This window comes from Grammomys surdaster, unplaced genomic scaffold (assembly GCF_004785775.1).
Source record: "Grammomys surdaster isolate TR1022 unplaced genomic scaffold, NIH_TR_1.0 340, whole genome shotgun sequence".
Lineage (NCBI taxonomy): Eukaryota > Metazoa > Chordata > Mammalia > Rodentia > Muridae > Grammomys > Grammomys surdaster.
This window is the reverse complement of record NW_021604759.1, coordinates 215,782-234,575: the sequence shown is the minus strand read 5'-3', so window position 1 is coordinate 234,575 and position 18,794 is coordinate 215,782. Positions and strand designations below refer to the sequence as shown.

Here is an 18,794-nt window from a genome sequence, read left to right as displayed (position 1 = left end):
TGTGTGTGTGTGTGTGTGTGTGTGTGTGTGTGTGTGTGTGTGTGTGTAGGCTGATGCCACACTCAACCATGACTTGACCTGTTCCTAATGGACAGTAGATCCCCAGAGAATGAGGGGAGATGGCAGGGGAGAAAGCAGAGTGCTAGGGATACAGTCAGAAGGAGCAGAAAAGACAGTAAAGCCCCTTTTTTAGGTTCCTGTGGACCAGGGGAAGTGCTGAGGGCAGGTGTGAGCAAAACAACAGAAAGGCAGGGCTTCTGACCAAGCAGGACAAGCAGGTGAACTGGAGCCAGTGATAGGTTCACACAAGAGTAAATAGCAAGGTTCTCTCCCACAGCCTTCTGCTCTGAACAAGAGGATCACCACACATGCACACACACACACACACATGCACACGCACACACCACTTCACATAATAACCAAATCGAGTCTCATCTGGATCGCAAACATACATTCTAAGATCTTCTCATCAGGAAATCATAAATAGATCTGACACAGGCCTAAGGCCACAGACCAGAGACCACTATAGTACACAAACTGTCACTCACTAACGCCCACAGCCATAAAATGAAAAAGAAGGAAGGATGTGGGCAACAGACATTTTGAAATGGAAGAAAACTGATGAAATTGTTCTTGAAGTGATGAAAAGAATGGGAAGTGAGATCCTAAAAACACTGGAAGACGTCTAATACTCTTAACCCAGAGAGATGAGCAGTGTTTGAGGAGATGGATATTATTGTCAAGATGTAAATGTAAAACAATGTACATGTGTGTTGAAATACCAACATCTTACTCCACAAATATAAGTAATTTTTCTTTGTCAAAACATACATTGTGTGTGTGTGAGTGTGTGTGTGTGTGTGTGTGTGTGTGTTATGTATGTATACGGAAAAACAGTATGGAAGGGTATGAGGGCAGAGGGATGACAAAGGCATCCAAGATCACAAACTGTGCCCAGATAGCATCTTTAATCTTTAGCAGCCACACTATTAACAAGAGGACTAAAGAAAGGGGAGTATGCTGTGGTGGAGGGAAGTTGGCAGAATGCTTGTGTAGCTCACATTTGGTTTGACTCTCAGCATGTGGTAAACCTAGTGGCATGGTGACAAATACCCATAATCCCAGCACTCAGGAAGCCCACAAATCCAAAGTCATCCTCAGATACCCAGCAAGTTTTAGACTAGGTTGGATTACATAGAACAAAGTCTTTTAAAAGGCAGAGTGAGAAGGAGGTTTTTTACTTTAAATGAGAGCTGGTTTCACCAAGGTTTAAAATTTAAATAATCAAACAATATCAGAACAGTTTGAAAAGCCAAGAAGTTGATCTGCAAGTATTTCAGGTTATACAGATTATGTCCTAAGGCCCCCAAGGTTGTTATAATGAGGGACATGTCGGGGGAGGGCGAGTCCTGCCTGCCCTTTGCTCCTTGGGAGAACATCTGGTGCGTTCCTGGGAAAGAGTCACATCTCAGATGATTCTGAAATTTCTGACCTACACAACCACTCGAACCCTCTCCAGCTGGATGTGCAGTTCCATAGTGTCACGCACCACAGACAAGAGGAAAAAATACAGATACAGATGCAGAACCCAAACAGACAAGAGCAATGGAGACAGCCATAAGGTAGCTCCCAATGGCATCAGCAGAAGACACAGGTAACAGAAGGTCATGTTCACCAGGCATCCACATGTCTGGGATCGCTGGGTCATACAATCCATACAGTTCAGCATCACAGCCTAGACTGCTAGCCCTTCTCAGCAAATGTCCATGTTCAAAACTGTTACAGAAACTTAGCCTAAATGCCTTGCTGACAGAAACACTCTCACAGTCTCCCTTTCCCTCGCCCTCTCCCTCTCCATCTCTCTCTCTCCCTCTCCCTCTCCATAAGGAGCTAAAGAGGAATTTGATCTCCTTTTAGCACAAATATAGGCAGTTACATGCAGGATGGTACCTCAGTTTAACTCCATGCACATTAGAGACCTTGTGTTCCTTCACAGCCTGGTCCACAAACCCTTCACCTTACATCAAACTTAACCAATCATCAAAGAAGCAGATCAGCATCCAGGATTCCTCTCACATCGACCCTCTCATTAGCTCACGGCCCAGTGCATACCACTAGCTCATCCTTCTGGAAGTGTGCAGCAGCCTTCTGACCATGAACCACCAATACAGCGTTCAGAACATTTCAGCAGAACTTTAAAAATAAAATTACTGCAAGCAAACTTGAGCTCCCATAAATGAACTAGTTTTTCCATTAGTTAAAAAAGCAGGCTTCATAGTACTCAGCCTGCAGCTGACACAGCTATAAGACCCCCAAAATTAATGAGGGAATGACCCATAGCCAACTCAAGTTCTTGGTTTCAGCTAAGTCCACTGAGATGGGCAGACAATGCAGTATCAGCCATGCTCCTCCTCCTGACACACACTGGGGCATCTGCCTCCACTAATGTCTGTTGGCCTGCCCTGAGGGCCTGCTTGTATCATCCCACTGCCCCCATGCCCGACAACAGGCAAAAACTCTCCAGAGCGTCCTCGGTCACAGATTTTGAGTTGAAGGTGGTGTCCCCTGTCTTGAACCTTCAAGCATCTGTTTCTAATGGCTATAGACAGACAGAGTATATTTGCCAGCCCATGGACCAATGTTCTAACATGTGGGTAAACTAGAAGCAGGGAAAATAAGCATTATCAGTTATTAGAGACAGAGCATGACCCCCATATTTGTTGTCAGAGACTTAACCAACTGTATACTAGAATGTAACTGTATTTGAGGACACTGTCTTCCCATAAATAAATCAGGATGAGGCCATCTGTGTGGCCTCATCTAGCACAGCAAGGACAAGTGGCTGGGACCTGACGTAGGCAGAGAACAAGCCACATGAAGACAGAAGAAGAGGCAATCACCTACAGTCCTCAGAGAAATAAAAGTGCTGACACTGGATCTTACACTTCACCTTCCAGGATCCCAAGGACAGAGACGCTCCTGCAAGTACTGTCTCTCTATGGTACATTGCTGCAGCAGAGCTTGTACACTCAAACTTTGGTAGACCAGAAGACTAGAATAGCTTTACAAAAGCTCTGAGCTTGCTTTCAGAGAATTTTAGACAAACTACAATGTGGGATCAGGGAAAGAACCACAGGCTAGCTAGCTCACAGGGGTCCTGATAAGTTCCTTTTCAACATCACAAATGTCAGTACTCAAGGACAATCCATGTTAGCACATGCTAGACTCTTCCAGAATGGCAGTTAAAGCCTTACCAGAAAGTGGACTGCTGCAAGTCTGAGAGTCAAGTTCTCATCCCAAGGGTGAGTGTGAATTTGTAGGTTTTTATGTTTCCACATCTCAATGAGCAGAATTCAAGGCTCAGGGTCTGAGAGTTTACTGCAATTGTTCTGCGTCTGTACAAATGACCATAGCAAGTGATGAAAGCTTCGAATCACAAAACACAAAATTTCTCTAGACACACATTGAAGATTTAGAAACTGGGCTGGGAGAGGCCAATTGCCAAGTGGAAGAGGTGACAAACAGGACTCTGCAGTTGCAACATCAACCCACAGGCCTACACACACCCCAGTGTAATTTCAAGGGGATCTACTGGAAATGTGACTGACTATGCAGAGTTTCAGCAAGAAGGTTTTAAGTTAAATTTCACACATGCAAAATCAGTGTTTAAGCTATTGTTCAAGGTACCAGTGGCATGTAGAAACTTCCTGAGCCTGTGGGATGCCTGACCATTCCTGGAGATGCCTCAGCTCTGCAAAGCTGGCGTCTAAAACACACGAATGGCAGTAGTCAACTATGCTGTCTGTTTAGTGTGCAAGGAAATGGGCCCACACTTCAGGAACAGGAAAGGCCTTTGAAACCTGATTTAGGCAACATCTTTATTTCTTTACTATCATTGTATATTTCTACATGCACAGTGTAACAGTTTTTGAAACATTTTCTATTGATTTAATCCACACATCATATAATTCATCTGGAAAAGAAGGTAAAGTTCAATAAATTGGGGCTTTTCCACATAAGTTCTGTTACTGTGCCACAGTTGGAGGGAAGACACTTTCTTCCTTGGGTAGAATGTTCCAGCCACCATTCCAAACTAGTATAGGCAGTACTTTCAAACCAGACAGAACACTATGAGAAGATCAAATCTAAAAACCATAGGTAGAAAACGAAAAGGATTTCATTCTAAAGACATAGAAAATATTTTTAGCATGAGTTTTATTAACTCTTTGGGAATTTCACATTATGCACCCCAACCCCTCCCCCATTTCCCAGTCCTTCCATACTTGCTCTCTACCCTTGTAGCCTCCCCCCAAAAGTAAGTAAATTTTAAAAAAAACTTAGAAAAGAAATAATTCTCCATCAGCCTCGGGGTTCTTGTATCGTTCGGCTCCTCCATCTTTCCCCATCTCCATCGCATACCCCTTAGTTGTAGCGGTATTAGAAGTTGCAGCGTGTCACGAAACAGCTCTACTTGCAAATGTTCATTGCAATGAATCCTTAGGCCAGTTCCAGACCTCTAGCTTCTGCTACAACATCAATATTGTGCCCTCATAGAGACTCACAGATGCCCTGTTATTGCTCTGGGATGTGGGGGTCAGCAGGACTTGTCCCTTCACACATTCTAGCAGATGGGTGGGGAAAATGTTGCACAGGTGACAGGATTCATGCAGAAAAGGCTATGGCAAGCAAGTGAGTTCTCTGGAAATGGTCCACCGGTTTGCATTTCCTGCAATGGGTGCACTCTGAGAGGCATGGACCCCAGAGACTTCATCCCAGGATTGCTTTTTGCTGCTGATATACCTTTCCTGCCACCAATACAGAGCCTAATGAACCCTGAGCAGCAGCCCACCCTATTGGACACATTTTCGGCAGATCAATACAAAGATGTGTGTTGTGGATAGCCCAGGCCTTGTATTTTGATACTAAGTCCCCTTTCCTGTGAAGGGCTGCAGAGGAAGAGTGAGTCATTACACAGATGAATTCTAGTGAACCTTCTGCCCATCTTAATTTGTAAAATAAAGGCTGGAGCCAGTGGTTGGGCAGAAGAAGGAGAGGTGGATAAATAAAGATTGGTGGGAGAGAGCAAAGAGGAGAAGGAGAGAGGAGAGAGAAGACGACAGAGGACGATGGAGGAGGACGACTGGGAAGCCAGAGATAGAAGGACAAACACAGGATCTGGAAAACTCTTAAGTTATAAGGTCTCATAGCTGGGGAATAGAATAGTGAAGTGGTGAATCTGCCCAATCTAGGCTTCCAGAATATAACCATAATTACTGAGTTGTGTTTTCATTGACCAGTCATATTTGAGTTAGAGATTTACAGCAACAGATGTGCTTCCATGTAATAATGCTGTTTAGAAAAATTGATGATTTCATAATTCCTGATAATGATTTTATAGAACTCCTGAATTGATTCAAGTAATTTTAAGCCCCCTGTAGAATAAAAAGCTATAAGGCCATGTAAAACTGTTGCTTTGAACTTATAATGAGCTTGTAGAATGAAACACTGCTTTAAACTAATAATCTACATTCTGCTGTAACTCTCTGTTGTCTAACATTTTATCTATGGGTACTTTTTTCTTACATAGAAGACTTTTGTCTAAAAAGCTGTATAAAGTTGAAAGCAAAAATAAAAGTTTGGTGAAGCCCTTTTCTGCTTCATCCAGTCAGTGGTGTGTGTGTGTGTGTGTGTGTGTGTGTATCTGACTTTCTTTCTTCCTTTCCCTTTCTCTCTAGTTCACAAAGTGTCCTGTCCAACAGGGCATTAAACAGGGGTCTGGGGAGATCACCTGAAAGAGCAAGTGGGGGACAGGCCAACACAAGGAATGACGGTCTGTCTATAGTTTGATCAGGTCGAAATTTTTACTTTTTCACACACAAGTTATATACACAAAAAGGCAGGATGTGGGGAAGAGGATGACACAGGAGCATAGGTTTTCAGGGGGAGTACAGATATCTTCCAGAACAGAGTGTCAGCTAGGTGAAGGTTCAGGGGAAAGATCACTATGACTCTGCCTATGATTCACTTGTCCTTATCTAAGTTGGTACTATCCACCAAGGCTACCAATCTACAAGGTCTATGACTAAAACTTGGCAACTTTCCACCAAAGCTGCTTGTTTACAATAGCTTCTAGTCATCTGTTTCAGTGATTTTCCACAGAGACCCAAGATTTTGTGTTAGCAGGCATGTATGTCAGGCCTATTGCTGATTTTAGGCCTATGGCTAATTGTAGGCCTTCAGTGTATAAGCAAGGCTGCCCCTGACAACAAAGAGTTAATGAACTCTGAGCCTCTCCCCTGGTTAGTCAGTCACCCTTGAACAATATCAACTAACTGAATCACCCAGAGCTCCCAGGGACTAAACCACCAGCCAAAGAATGTATATGAAGGAATTCTTGGCTCCAGCTACATGTGTAGCAGAGGATGTCCTTATCTGCATCAATGGGAGGGGTGGCCCTTGGTCCTGTGGAGCCTTGATGACCCAGCATAAGAGGATGCTAGGGCAGTGAGGCAGAAGTGGGTGAGTGGGTGGAGGAGCACCCTCGTAGAGGCAAAGGGGAGGGGGAGAGAAAACGGGAAGGGGGATATCATTTGAAATGTAAATGAATAAAATGATTAATAAAAAAAAGAGGTCCAAGTAACTCAGTTTCTTTTCCTAATCCCCTACTGCTATCAGCAGGTGTCAATTGCCAGGAGCTATTGGCCTCGGGAGAGCAAAGGAGAGCCAAATTGCCAGAAGGTATCAGCTTTGGCCCCCAGAACCATAACAACGAGTTAATTGCCAGAAGCCATCAGCTTTTGGCCTCAGGGGAGCAAAAGAGAGTTGAACTGCCAGAAGTCATCAGCTTTCTGGTCAGTCTGATGATGCATCTCACTCATTTCCTGGGTGTCTAGTGGGATCTTGACAGGGGAGCCAACTCAAAGCCCTGGATCTGGGTCTGGGGGGAAGTTGAGTTGGTCAGCCTGCCATCTGTCCCCAAACCCATGCCACATGAGCTTGCTCTCCTGCTGGCCAGGTGAGGGGTAGGCCAGTTCTCCCATTTTCCCATGCCCACACCATTAGGCCAGCTCTCCTGAATCATTGCCACCATGGCCAGCTCTCCCACATTGCCAAGGTGAGGGACAGGGCCAGCTCTCCAGAGTGCATCAGCTGGTGAGTGGCTGGGAGAAGATATTTTAGTAAAGTCATATCAGTAAGTTTTCTAACATTGAGGAAACGATAGTTAAGCAAAGAGGGAAGTAAAAAAAAACATTAAACACTACAAATTCTACAAAATGCTGTCAACTAGTCCATTCCATTCAATAATTTATCTTAATATTAGTGCTCTTAATTCCACATATTAAAATATAGTCTATCCAGTTGAATTAAAATACAGAGTTTATATTTTTGTTACCTCAAAGAGTAAACTTTGTGATGAAAGATAGATATTGAATTTGGAGTAAAAACATGGAAAGAATGTTGCAGGCATAGCTAGAAATCAAGCAGATCATCATTATTTTTAAATCTGAAAAAATAAACCTTAACACAACTAATCAGAAGAGACAAAACTCACCTCATTACAATTAAGAAAATTACCCATCAAGAGGGCATTATAATTTTCAGCATATACTCAGAGTAAACTTGGGTGTACCCAATTTTGTAGAATAAGTATGATTGATCAGAAATAAAGTTTCTTCTTTTCCCAAGTCCAATCTATAATTTGTTTTCTTGATAATAGCCCTCTATCTAAGATAGCTCAAAATAGCTTAAATTCTAATTTCTATGATAGCTAATGACATTGAATACTGTTTGTGCTTCTTCTCTTAAGAACTCTGTTCAACTCTTCATCATGTACATAGCAGGCAATACCATTTCCATCTTCCCTACTATGATGGTGTGTATGATGGCCTGGCGACCCATTCAAGCACTTATGGCCATTTCAGCCACTTTCAAGATGCTGAGAGTTCAAGTCAGAAGTTGCTTCAAGGTTTGGTCTATCTCATTGGGAACCTGATGGGTTTGGCATTGGCTGTTTACAAGTGCCAGTCCATGGGACTGTTGCTTACACATGCATCAGATTGGCTAGCCTTTATTGAGCCCCCTGAGAGAATGGAGTTCAGTGGTGGAGGATTACTTCTGTGAACCCAAGAAAGCACCATATATATGGACCTCGTTTGCATTTTTAAGCTGTTGACTCTTAAATATCCTCACTTAAAATAATCATGCATGTTGAGAAGAGCCAAAAAGCTTGCATTTTTTCCATGGTGAGGAGAGAGATTCTACAAGGACAGTGTGCAGCATGTTATAGCAGAAAAGAAACTATAGCACAACTTATGACTGAAAATAATGTAGAAAACTTTATTCATGTTCCCAGCACAGAGCAAAACGAACAAAACCAGACTCTATGTAAACAAAAGAATAGCAGCTGCTGAGTAGCAGCATCTCCTTTCAATAAATTAAATGGTTGAGAAAAAAAAAAGAACTCTGTTCAATTCATTAACCCATCTTTCATTTGTTTGTTTTATTGTTGTTTAGGGTTTTTGGGTTTTTTGTTTGTTTGTTTGTTTGTTTGTTTGTCTGTCTGATTGATTGTTTGCATTAGATATTTGTAAAGTATAGGTGTTAATCCTCTGTCAGATATAAAAGTGCAAAAATCTGGCTCTAAAAGGGAAGTACTAGATGTTCAAGGTCCAGAAAATTTAAGTTGAAAGACTAGACCCCCACCATGCCTGAGAACATAACTGCATTTGGTAGGTGGACTAACTCTGTGATACAACAGATAAATAATTTGGTAGCAAAACCTACTCAGATACACTATCATTAGTTAGCTATGGAGAACCACGAGACTCAAGATGAGGTTGTTACTTTATACAGGGTGTTTCCAAAACCCATCTCCACCCAACCTAAAAGGGGAGACTTCTGCCCCTAGACCAAGCAGAGAGGGGCCACCCAGAAACCCCTCTGACAGTCGATCTGAATTCTTGCTTAGGCTGCGAGGCTAAGCACTGCAAGGGGATATCAATAAAAGATAAAAATATCTCTCTGGGTTCCCTGAGGGACAAGCCTGACTGCATAGGGGTTGATGTCAAAAGTATCCCCTCTCCAGGAAAAAGACATCGGGACGGGTATGGCCCTCATGCCTCACTGGACAACGACAGGGGGACTGGAGCCATTACAAGGTCCCCTTCAAATACTGGAGGTCAGGCCTCTATCCCTGCCTTAGCAAGTTTAGAATTGCCACAGCCCTTCTATACTTAGAGAAGGGAGGAGATGTCAAGGGCAGCCCTGCTTACACACTGTAGGCCTAAAATCAGCCATAGGCCTAAAATCAGCAATAGGCCTGTCATACATGTATACTAACACCAAGTCTTGGGTCTCAGTGGAAAAACATTGAAACAGATGGCTATAAGCTATTATAAACAGGCAGCTTTTGTGGAAATTTACCAGCCTGAGTAGTCATAGAGCTTGTAAATAGGTAGCCTTGGCAGACAATACCAACTTAGATAAGGACAAGCGAGTCATAGGCAGAGTCATAGTGACTTGTCCCCTGAACCTTCACCCAGCTGATACCCGGTTCTAAGATATCTGTATTCCCCCTGAACACCCACACTCCAGTGTCATTCCCTTCCCCACATCCTGCCTTTCTGTGTTTATACCCCTGTGTGAATTAATTGTGATTTGAGAAAAAAAATTTTAAAAAAATAAAAAATAAGGAAAACAGAAAGAAAAAAAAGAAAAAAAAAACCTGCATTTGGAACAGTCTTCCCAGAGGTCATTAATATGGATCACCATTCAATAAAGCACATGGCCTTGTAAGAACAGAGTTTGGGACCCAGATGTATACAACAGACAGCTGACATAAAGACACAGGGAGACGATGGTCAGCTAAAACCTGACAACACAATCCTTGGAGAAACCAGACCTTCCAATACCAAACCACATACATCCAGCATCCAGGAGAATTCGAGGCCACGTTTCTGCCCTCCATCTGTGGTACAGTGTGGTGACAGCCCTTGCACATTAGTAATTGGGGAGCTCAGAACAACCGTCATAGAATAGTTTCAACTAAAATCTCCAGACAGGCACATTGTTTATGTCAGGGATGTTTAACAAGCAGCCATATGAGGGCCAGGTCGTATGTCCTATGGCTTGCTTTATAGCTAATTCTAAGACAGCCAGGGCTATAGAGAGAGACTCGATCTTGAAAGAAAATATAACAGCATTATATGCTGGTGAACTATGTAGTTTGGGGTGATGAAAGACTGTGGAGTTACTGGCTGTGGAGGTTGCAAACACTATGAGTGTACCCATTGGGGTGATGAAAGACTGTGGAGTTACTGGCTGTGGAGGTTGCAAACACTATGAGTGTACCCACTGGACCCCTGCACATAAAATGATCACCCTGGTCTGGACAGTATGTGTTTGCTTATTGATTATGTTTTCTCAGAGAATGGAGAAGGACAAGACAGTGTGTGCCATAAAACCGTGACATGAGAAACTCAAGGCTGGATACAGCATGAACTCAACATGGAAGCAGAGCAGTTCTGGGGTTTTCCAGAGTTAGTAAAGATTTTTTTTTTTATGATCAAAGATACTAATGTATTTAGGAACATTTCAGAAGTCATCATAAATTATATCCTAATTCCAAGTCAAAATGTATGTAATGATGTGTGTGTGTGTGTGTGTGTGTGTGTGTGTGTGTGTTTGCAACTTGAGTCAGCAACTCTAAAATCAGAGTCTAACACTATCCTGCATAACTACATACATCTGCACCATCTAGTGGAAGACATCTCTTGAGAAAACAGTCTGGTTCCCACAAAATGAATGTCCATGCTTGAGGGATAAATGACCAGGCCAGCTCAGTCAGTCAACACGTTCTCCAGAGCAGGAATGAGAATTAACAGAAAATGATAATTAGACAACATTGTAGCATGACCCAGCCACTTCTGAGGCTGAGGCAGGTTTGTTTTTTCCCAATCTGCTTTTATACCATTTTAATTACATGCAAGTACTTAGGTCAGTTCTAGGTTGAGGAATATGCAATACAAGAGATGCAAATACTCAAGGAACAAGCAAGGCAATAAGCAAAGTTCCGTGATCACTCCTGTGATCACTCCTGTGATCACTGTTTCTAAGGGCTTGTCAGGATGACCATAATATCTGAGCCTACTTCCCAATCCTAGCCCACAGTCATATTCATGCCTGAGGCCTACTTCTTTGCTCTAGCCTAAGACTTAGATTCCTGACTGAAATTACTTCTCTGTTTTAGCCTAAAATTAGATTTCTGCCTAAACTTACTTCCTTGTCATGGTCCAATGTCAGATTACTGCCAAGTGCCCCCAAAAGCTCTACACAGAGAAACTTGCTTGTCTTGTGGGGAAACTGCTTCCATTTGGGGGCTAACCTCACTCTGGGGTGGTCTGAAAGTCTCTGCTGTTGCTGGACAATGAGTAGAGAACTGTCCTTTAGGGGGCCTGAATAGAATGGAAAATCTGACCATCAGGAGTCTCAGTTATTCTTCATGTCTTTGTAGGCAAATTTAAGGCTAAAAATTCTGAGCTGCCAGTTCTGAGACTCCTCTCACTAGACTAAATGTGATACACCCAACTGAGCAAGAATACGACCTGAAGACTTAATATAAGGGACACAGACAGAAACAGAAGGCTAAAAACCCCAGCTTCATCCTCCTTTGACCTGTGAATAAGGTGTCTACAAGTTCCACAAGGCAACTGTGCAGAGCGCTGGGACCCAGCGCAATGCAAATTAGACTGCCTTCCAGCTTCCAGGAAGATAATGTAAATGCACACACATCCAGACCTGAGGAGTCCTAGGATCCAGAAAGGAGAAGAAGGCTAAGCAGCTGGAGTGCTACACAAGGGACTACAGCAACACATGTGAGCATGCAGGCAGCAGAGAGAGGGCAGACACCAGAGCAGGTGATACACTGTTGCTCACAGACCCAAGGGTCTACCAACGTCAGAGGGGCTTCTGAGGAGGATGTGGTAGCCACAGAGAATGGGCAAAGGTCTCTGGTGTCAGGTGGGTTTGCTTGAGTGGGGCAATAGTTACAGGCACAAAGGGAAGTCCTGACTGCAACCTTCATGTATTGTTAGACAAATGAGAAGGGTGGGACTTTGGCTTAGAGATTCCCAAGCCTTCATTGTAGAAACACACCCAAGGAGGAACCATGGGTGGGTAGTGGCAGGAAGCCAGTTGATTGCCACCACCATGTCTCTCTAAGCAGACAACTACAAGCAGTGAAACTCCTTCCCTGGTCCTTAGGCTCACAAAGCAGACTGTGTCTCACCAGCTTCCTGACATGATGGTCTGTGACATGCCACACCCTGTTGTACTGTTTCACCAGGAGGCAATGGAAGGGATTTCCTTATTTTTGCCAAACAACATATCAAACACTATGCATCATGTCCAGAACTCCTTGGAGAAAAGCTCCTGCAATAACTCTGTCAGTTATTAAAAGGACTGCTCCCCTGGTAATCTAACATGCTTTGTGTCAGCTGAATCCTCTCCCAAAGATAGCCACAGCCCTTAGTCAGTTCCCTAATGTAGAACTATTTCTCTCCTAGAGTCCCCTTGCCACACTGGCATCACAGGAGGAGAGGTAGAAGCTAACAATGACCCAAATCCTGCCGTGAGAGGGGGCAGCTTTTAAGGATTTTAGAACTACTATCTTCATAATTTCAAATGAGTATTTACAACTTCGTTGACAGACAGCCTCTGTGTGGCATTCATCCCTCCTGAGCTACAGAAGTACGGAGTGGATGGAAGTGATTCCATGCTCGTGGTTCTGAGGTAAGAGAGCTTCAGGAATATCTGACACTTCCTCTTTTATTTGTACCTTGTTTTATTTTATTCTATTTTTTGGGGACAAAGTCTTGTTATGCAGTCCCGGCTATCCCGAAACTCACTGTGAAACACATGATGACCTCAGACATGCAGTAATCCCCCTGCTCAGCATCCTGAGTGTTGGGTTGTGTGCCACCATGTCTAGCTATACTAGAGAAGCCCTATTATAAACTGTGAGAAATGATCCTCCCGGGACCTGAATTATCCACTCAAACTCATTTTTCTTAATAAGAATCATTTATAGATTTTGAGTAGAGATTAACCATCAGAAAAGATATGTTCCAGGATATATGACTCAAAGATAGGTGGATTCTCAATAATAAGGAGAATCCCGTGAATATCATCTCAGATGTCTTGGACACGCTACAAATAAAGAAGAAGAGGTTGTTACAGAATGGCTCATAGGGGCCTGGAGAGATGACTCAGCAATTAAAAGCAAGTTCTTACAGAGGACAGGAGTTCAGTTCTTAGCACCCGCATCAAGCATCTCACAATACCTGTAACTCCAGCAGAAGGGAATCTGACACTCTCTTCTGAATTCACCTGGACTCCACTAGCAACACGCACACACACACACACACACACACACACACACACGAATACATGTGCACACAGTTTTTAAAATTAAGTAAAACTGAAAAAGAATTGGAGATTTTAATGAAGTACAAAAACATCAAGCAGTCACCAACTTTTAATTCTCACTGAAGGAAGCCCTCCAAGTGTGTGTAGGACTGTGGGATGGCCTGAGCCGGGAAGATCAAAACAGGATTTTCAGAAAGAAATTAATCAGAAATATTATTGTTGAGAAGGGTGGGGTGGTTGGAGTAGTTGGCGGGGTGGTTGAAGTAGTTGGCGGGGTGGTTGGAGTAGTTGGCGGGGTGGTTGGAGTAGTTGGCGGGGTGGTTGGAGTAGTTGGCGAGATGGTTGAAAGTACAGAAGACCCGCTGGAGCAGAAGGAATGGATGTTTACGGTTTTTAAAATGGTCATATTCAGGTTGCAGGCGCTTTCTGTCCCACAGCCCGCTCCAATCATTACTACCGAAGGGGGACTGTTGCTTCCAGCATCTGAGGAAAAGACCCAGGAATTAGTTTCCCCTTTCTTCTGCCCTCTCACCCACATCCATGAGGAAAGGAAACTGTGCTTAGGACGGCCCAGCATCCACAACCTCTGCCTCTTGCCTGAGACGCATGTGTCCAGCACCATCCCATGCATGCAGTGGCCCAGCTCTAGTATCCTCTATCCTAGTGTCTCCCCCAGTTTAGAAGGAACCTTATAGGGACCCTCACATCTCAGATACAATACTAACACTGGGGCCTCTGGATGCCCACTCACTAGGAAAGATGACCTTGAGGCACAGGGAAGATGTAGGGCCTTCATGTTCGCTAAAACCCTTCTAAGGCACCTGTCTACTCTACCCAAGCTCCACTGAGGAAAATATCATGGATCTCCCACAAACTGACATCTCTTCTTCTGAGGGCTTTGAGTTCCCTATGATAATATGTATGGAACCCACTGGATGTCTCTGTTTCCCGAGGTAAACTGAGGTAGAGGCCTGTCCCACTATGGATGGCTTCAACCCTCCTCTGCATTCTGTGACACCTCGTTTTCCTTGTTCATTCAACTCATCTGGACAAAGAGCCCTTCCCTTGCTCACCCCGTAACCTCTGTCAAAGTGTGTTCCAAATAAAAGTATAGCCTGCCTCCAGTCCCAGCAAGTTCTCAGTCCACCACTCAATCAGCTCCTAAAACACCACCTATTCCACACAACTTCCTGTGTTCTCATCAGGGGTTGCTAGCTCATCCCAACAGCATATCCAGAAGAAAAAACCCTATGGTTATTTTTGCAGTTAATCCCTGAAACGTATCTGTGTCTCTCACAATGAATACATATATCTCTCCTACGTAGGAAATTATAAGTATTTTACTAAAGCCTGTGGCTTTAAGCAAAACTTGAGTGTTTGTTGCTGGGCTCTGAGTTGCCACAACATAAGTGACAATGGCACCTGGAACTCAACTGTTGTCACTGTGCAATTCTGATCAAGGTCCCATTCTCGAATATCCCAGTGACACAAGTGCCCAAACCGGACTCCTCTATGGCAAGCACTTTTTTTTTTTATCTGTTCCCCTCAATCCCCAGCCCCTACTTCAACACTTTTTCTGTCAACTCCTTTCTTGGGACAATGTCTTCTCCTGAGGTTCAGAGAGACAAGCAAACACTTAGACCCTTGTTCCCCTCGCTCTGTGGGGAAAACAGCATCTAGGGTGCTCTGCCCCCATCAGGCCCATCTCCTGACAGAGGTGCGCCCAAGTATTGAGTCTGTCAAATGCATGTATGTCACATCAAGGTTGACCTATGTGACCAACAGGGCATGAGCTGAAATGATAAATCACTTCTGAGAAGGGGGCTTGAAAAATCTCAGCCGCACTGCTGGGGCCTACTTCCGGTTTCTCATCAGTTACTCCAAGAGGGAGGTTTCTCATCGGTTACTCAGAGAGGGAAGCAAGAGGATACGCTAGGAGAACACCTGCAGCCTGTGGGGAGGCCACAGGAAGAGAAAGAGAGAACCACCAAAAGCCAAGAACGAGCTGGGAAGCAGATCCTGAATCTGACCATGAGACGGTCTGGGCATCTGACAGACCACAGATGACAACAGAACTCAGCTTGGTGAGACACCCTGAGACAACCACACGGCAATGTTGTTTCCCGCAAATAGACTTGCGAATAGTCAGTGCTGATAAATATTTCCAGTTTTCACCTGTTAGGTTGTGGCATAATTGGCTGTGTGGTGATAAGTGGCAGAAACACTGTACCCTTAACAGTGTGAACGTCATGATGCTTGAGGAGATAATCATACCTGTGCCAATAAATGAAACACACTTCGTCTCGTTCCCCGTGCACTCTAGCAGAGTTGGAATACACAGCATGCCTGCCTCCATATAACAGGCAAGACACTGAACACCATTGGTTTCTGCAGGCACCTGAGATGCTGAGTGGGGAGGTAAAAAAAAAAAAGTATTAATCTTGAGGAAACAATAGCTGAGAAAATCACTCCCTCACCAGATCCAATATTATTGTTCTTTCACGATTGTACAAAACAAAAATACAACTAAAATGCCATAAGAAGAATGGATGGGGATGGGACGGGTTCCCGAGATCCTTCGGTAATGGATGTACACCCAAATATCTTCACATTTCTTCAGTCACTTGCCTCTCTACTGTGGCAGGAGAAAAATTCCTAGATATCAGAAAAGAAGATAATCTGTGATCTAAAAAAAATGCTGATCAAAGGGTGAGGAATTAGCCAGGTACAACCAACACACATACGCAGACAGACAGATAGACAGATAGGCAGACACACACACACAAAGAGAAAGAGAGAGAGACACACACACACAGAGACAAACACACAGAGAGACAGACCAACAGACAGATGTACACATGCATGCATGTGCGCACGCATACACACACATACACACATACACACACTCCTACTTAGGAGGCTGAGGCAGGAGGATTACTTAGGTCTAGAAATTCAAGATAGGCCTGGGAAACATAGCAAGATTCCATGTCCACAACAAAAAACAAAGATGAGGAATTAAATAAATGAAAAAAAAAAGTCTCTCAGCTGGAGGGTTGGGGGAGAGCACATTTAAATCAATAGACTCAAAAGAATAAGTTTCAATCCATGGCTTTCAATTGTCACTCATTTTCCCACCCAGCATAAGGCTTGTATCTACCCTTGCACTTCCAAAGGACAGTGGCCTAGGACAAAAGAAAGACAAGCAAGCAGCGTTCCTGCATCCCAGTGCAGGGAGAAGTCCACAGAAGCCAGAGGGGCCATGGAGCAGGTATCAAGGGAGCAGAGATGAATGTTACTTCACTTACATTGCGTGTCTGCTTGGTTGTATGTATCAGCAGCATAGCATCGCTGGTCATATCTAAATGTCCGTTGGTCCCCCAGTGTCGCCGAGAATGTCAGTTCAGTACATTCATCTGGAGAACAGCCTTGCTGATGGAAAATTAGGTTTCTGGACGGCTCTGCAGAGAACCAAAACCCCTCATAAAAAATGTTCCTTCTGAGCCCCAGAGAGAATGAAGTCTCCAGTGTGGAAATAAATTCTGTTCCATCACTTGATATTCTTACTTCTCCGGAGGGACCCTCTGTTTCAGAGAACAAAGCTACAGAGGGATGATTTGTTACAAACAGGGTGTTCCTAGGTAGAGCTTAGCATGCAAGACACTGTGAGCTTGATCCCCACCAATGCAAGGAAAAGTAGGGTAGGGTGGGACCACTCCAAACTGGGTTAATGAGGTTGATGGAGGGGCCAGTGTCTCTGAGACCTTCACTTTGGCCCTGTGCTTCATTCCCACCATCTTTTTTTTTTATAATTTATTTTTTCTCAAATCGTAATTCATTCACACGGGGGTTATAAACACAGAAAGGCAGGATGTGGGGAAGGGAATGACACTGGAGTGTGGGTGTTCAGGGGGAATACAGATATGTTTCAGAACCGGGTATCAGCTAGGTGAAGGTTCAGGGGACAAGTCACTATGACTCTGCCTATGACTCGCTTGTCCTTATCTAAGTTGGTATTGTCTGCCAAGGCTACCTATTTACAAGGTCCATGACTACTCAGGCTGGTAAATTTCCACAAAAGCTGCCTGTTTACATTAGCTTATAGCCATCTGTTTCAATGTTTTCCCACTGAGACCCAAGACTTGGTGTTAGTATACATGTATGACAGGCCTATTGCTGATTTTAGGCCTATGGCTGATTTTAGGCCTTTAGTGTGTAAGCAGAGGGAGAGAGTATACTTATTTTAAATTATTTTCAAAAGTTTCTAGGAGTTGCTAATTGGCAACTATTTTAAGCTCTCCACAAAAGAATTTAAGTCTCTTATCATTCCCACCATCTTGAAGATGCTACACTCCCAACTCCAACCTGAGAGCAAGGGAGGGTAAGTTGAAAGATGCATAATAGAATGAGGGCGGCTTACCTGGCATGTTAAGTTCCTGTGTTTGGTTGAAGCAGCCTTTAGAGGTCTCGCATGTAGCAGAGATCTGACAGTCTCCGTTTACACATAAAGAACTTGCACAAGTGAAACTCTCTGAAGAAAGAAATAAACGTGAGCAAAAAGCCATCAAAGGGCACTGCGGCCGCTGTTTCTTTGTATGTTCCAACATACAAAGATGTCTAGGAATAAAGGAACCATGAAGCTCTCCGCTTGAGCAGCCCACGATCTACCCACCTCCTGCTCTTCCCATCTTTGGGAGATGGGGAATCTTGTGTTTACTCTCTCTTTTCTTAAGATTTATTTATCTTTGTTCATTTTGTGTGCATTAGTGATTCGCATGCATGCGTTTAAGCGTATCACATATGTGTAAGACCAGAAGAGTGTGTTGGTTCTCCTGGAACTAGAGTTACAGACAGTTTCGTAACTGTCTGTGGGTGCTGGGAACTGAACTCAGGACCTCTGCAAAATCAGCAAGCGCTCCTCAGCTCTGAGTCACCTCTCTGACCCCTCTTTTTGACGCTTACCCACAAAGATCACAGCAAACTCCATGATAACACAGGCAGCAAGGAGGCTCTTCAAGACTGAGGACCAGAACATGATGACACCCAAGAGCACTGCATGAGGCCCAGATGAAGGTGAAAGAGTCAGAGCTGTGGGGCTCAGCCATGGAACCCGGTAACCCACACACTAGACTGTGTTGTCCGTTTGTTCATTCATTCAGTTGTTCATTTACTAAATTATTCTGTAAATCAGAATTTTAAAGTCCCAGCTTTGTGCTACATATAGCACTTTGAGGGGGCAAAAAACAATAATAGATACCATATCGGTCATTGAAGCATCAAGGGAAAAGTCTTCCATACTTGGGTGGGTCTAGAAGATGGTAGATCTCCTTCCACAAATGAAATGGCTGAATTAGCCAAGAAATTACTTCTCT

The 18,794-nt window shown here is 43.8% G+C and overlaps 1 protein-coding gene across 1 annotated transcript in view; it reads right to left on the bottom strand.

Moving 5' to 3' along the window:
* LOC114630497 overlaps nt 1-18,457 on the bottom strand; it is a 25,206-nt gene extending 6,749 nt beyond the window's left edge. Inside the window, exons 1-5 of the mRNA XM_028778734.1 lie at nt 18,385-18,457; nt 17,843-17,953; nt 16,731-16,883; nt 15,700-15,831; nt 13,778-13,908 (exon numbers count right to left, since the gene is read on the bottom strand). Coding sequence (XP_028634567.1) covers nt 13,778-13,908; nt 15,700-15,831; nt 16,731-16,883; nt 17,843-17,953; nt 18,385-18,457 — 600 coding nt within the window. The remainder of the gene's footprint in view (nt 1-13,777; nt 13,909-15,699; nt 15,832-16,730; nt 16,884-17,842; nt 17,954-18,384) is intronic.
* Nucleotides 18,458-18,794: the final 337 nt, after the last annotated feature.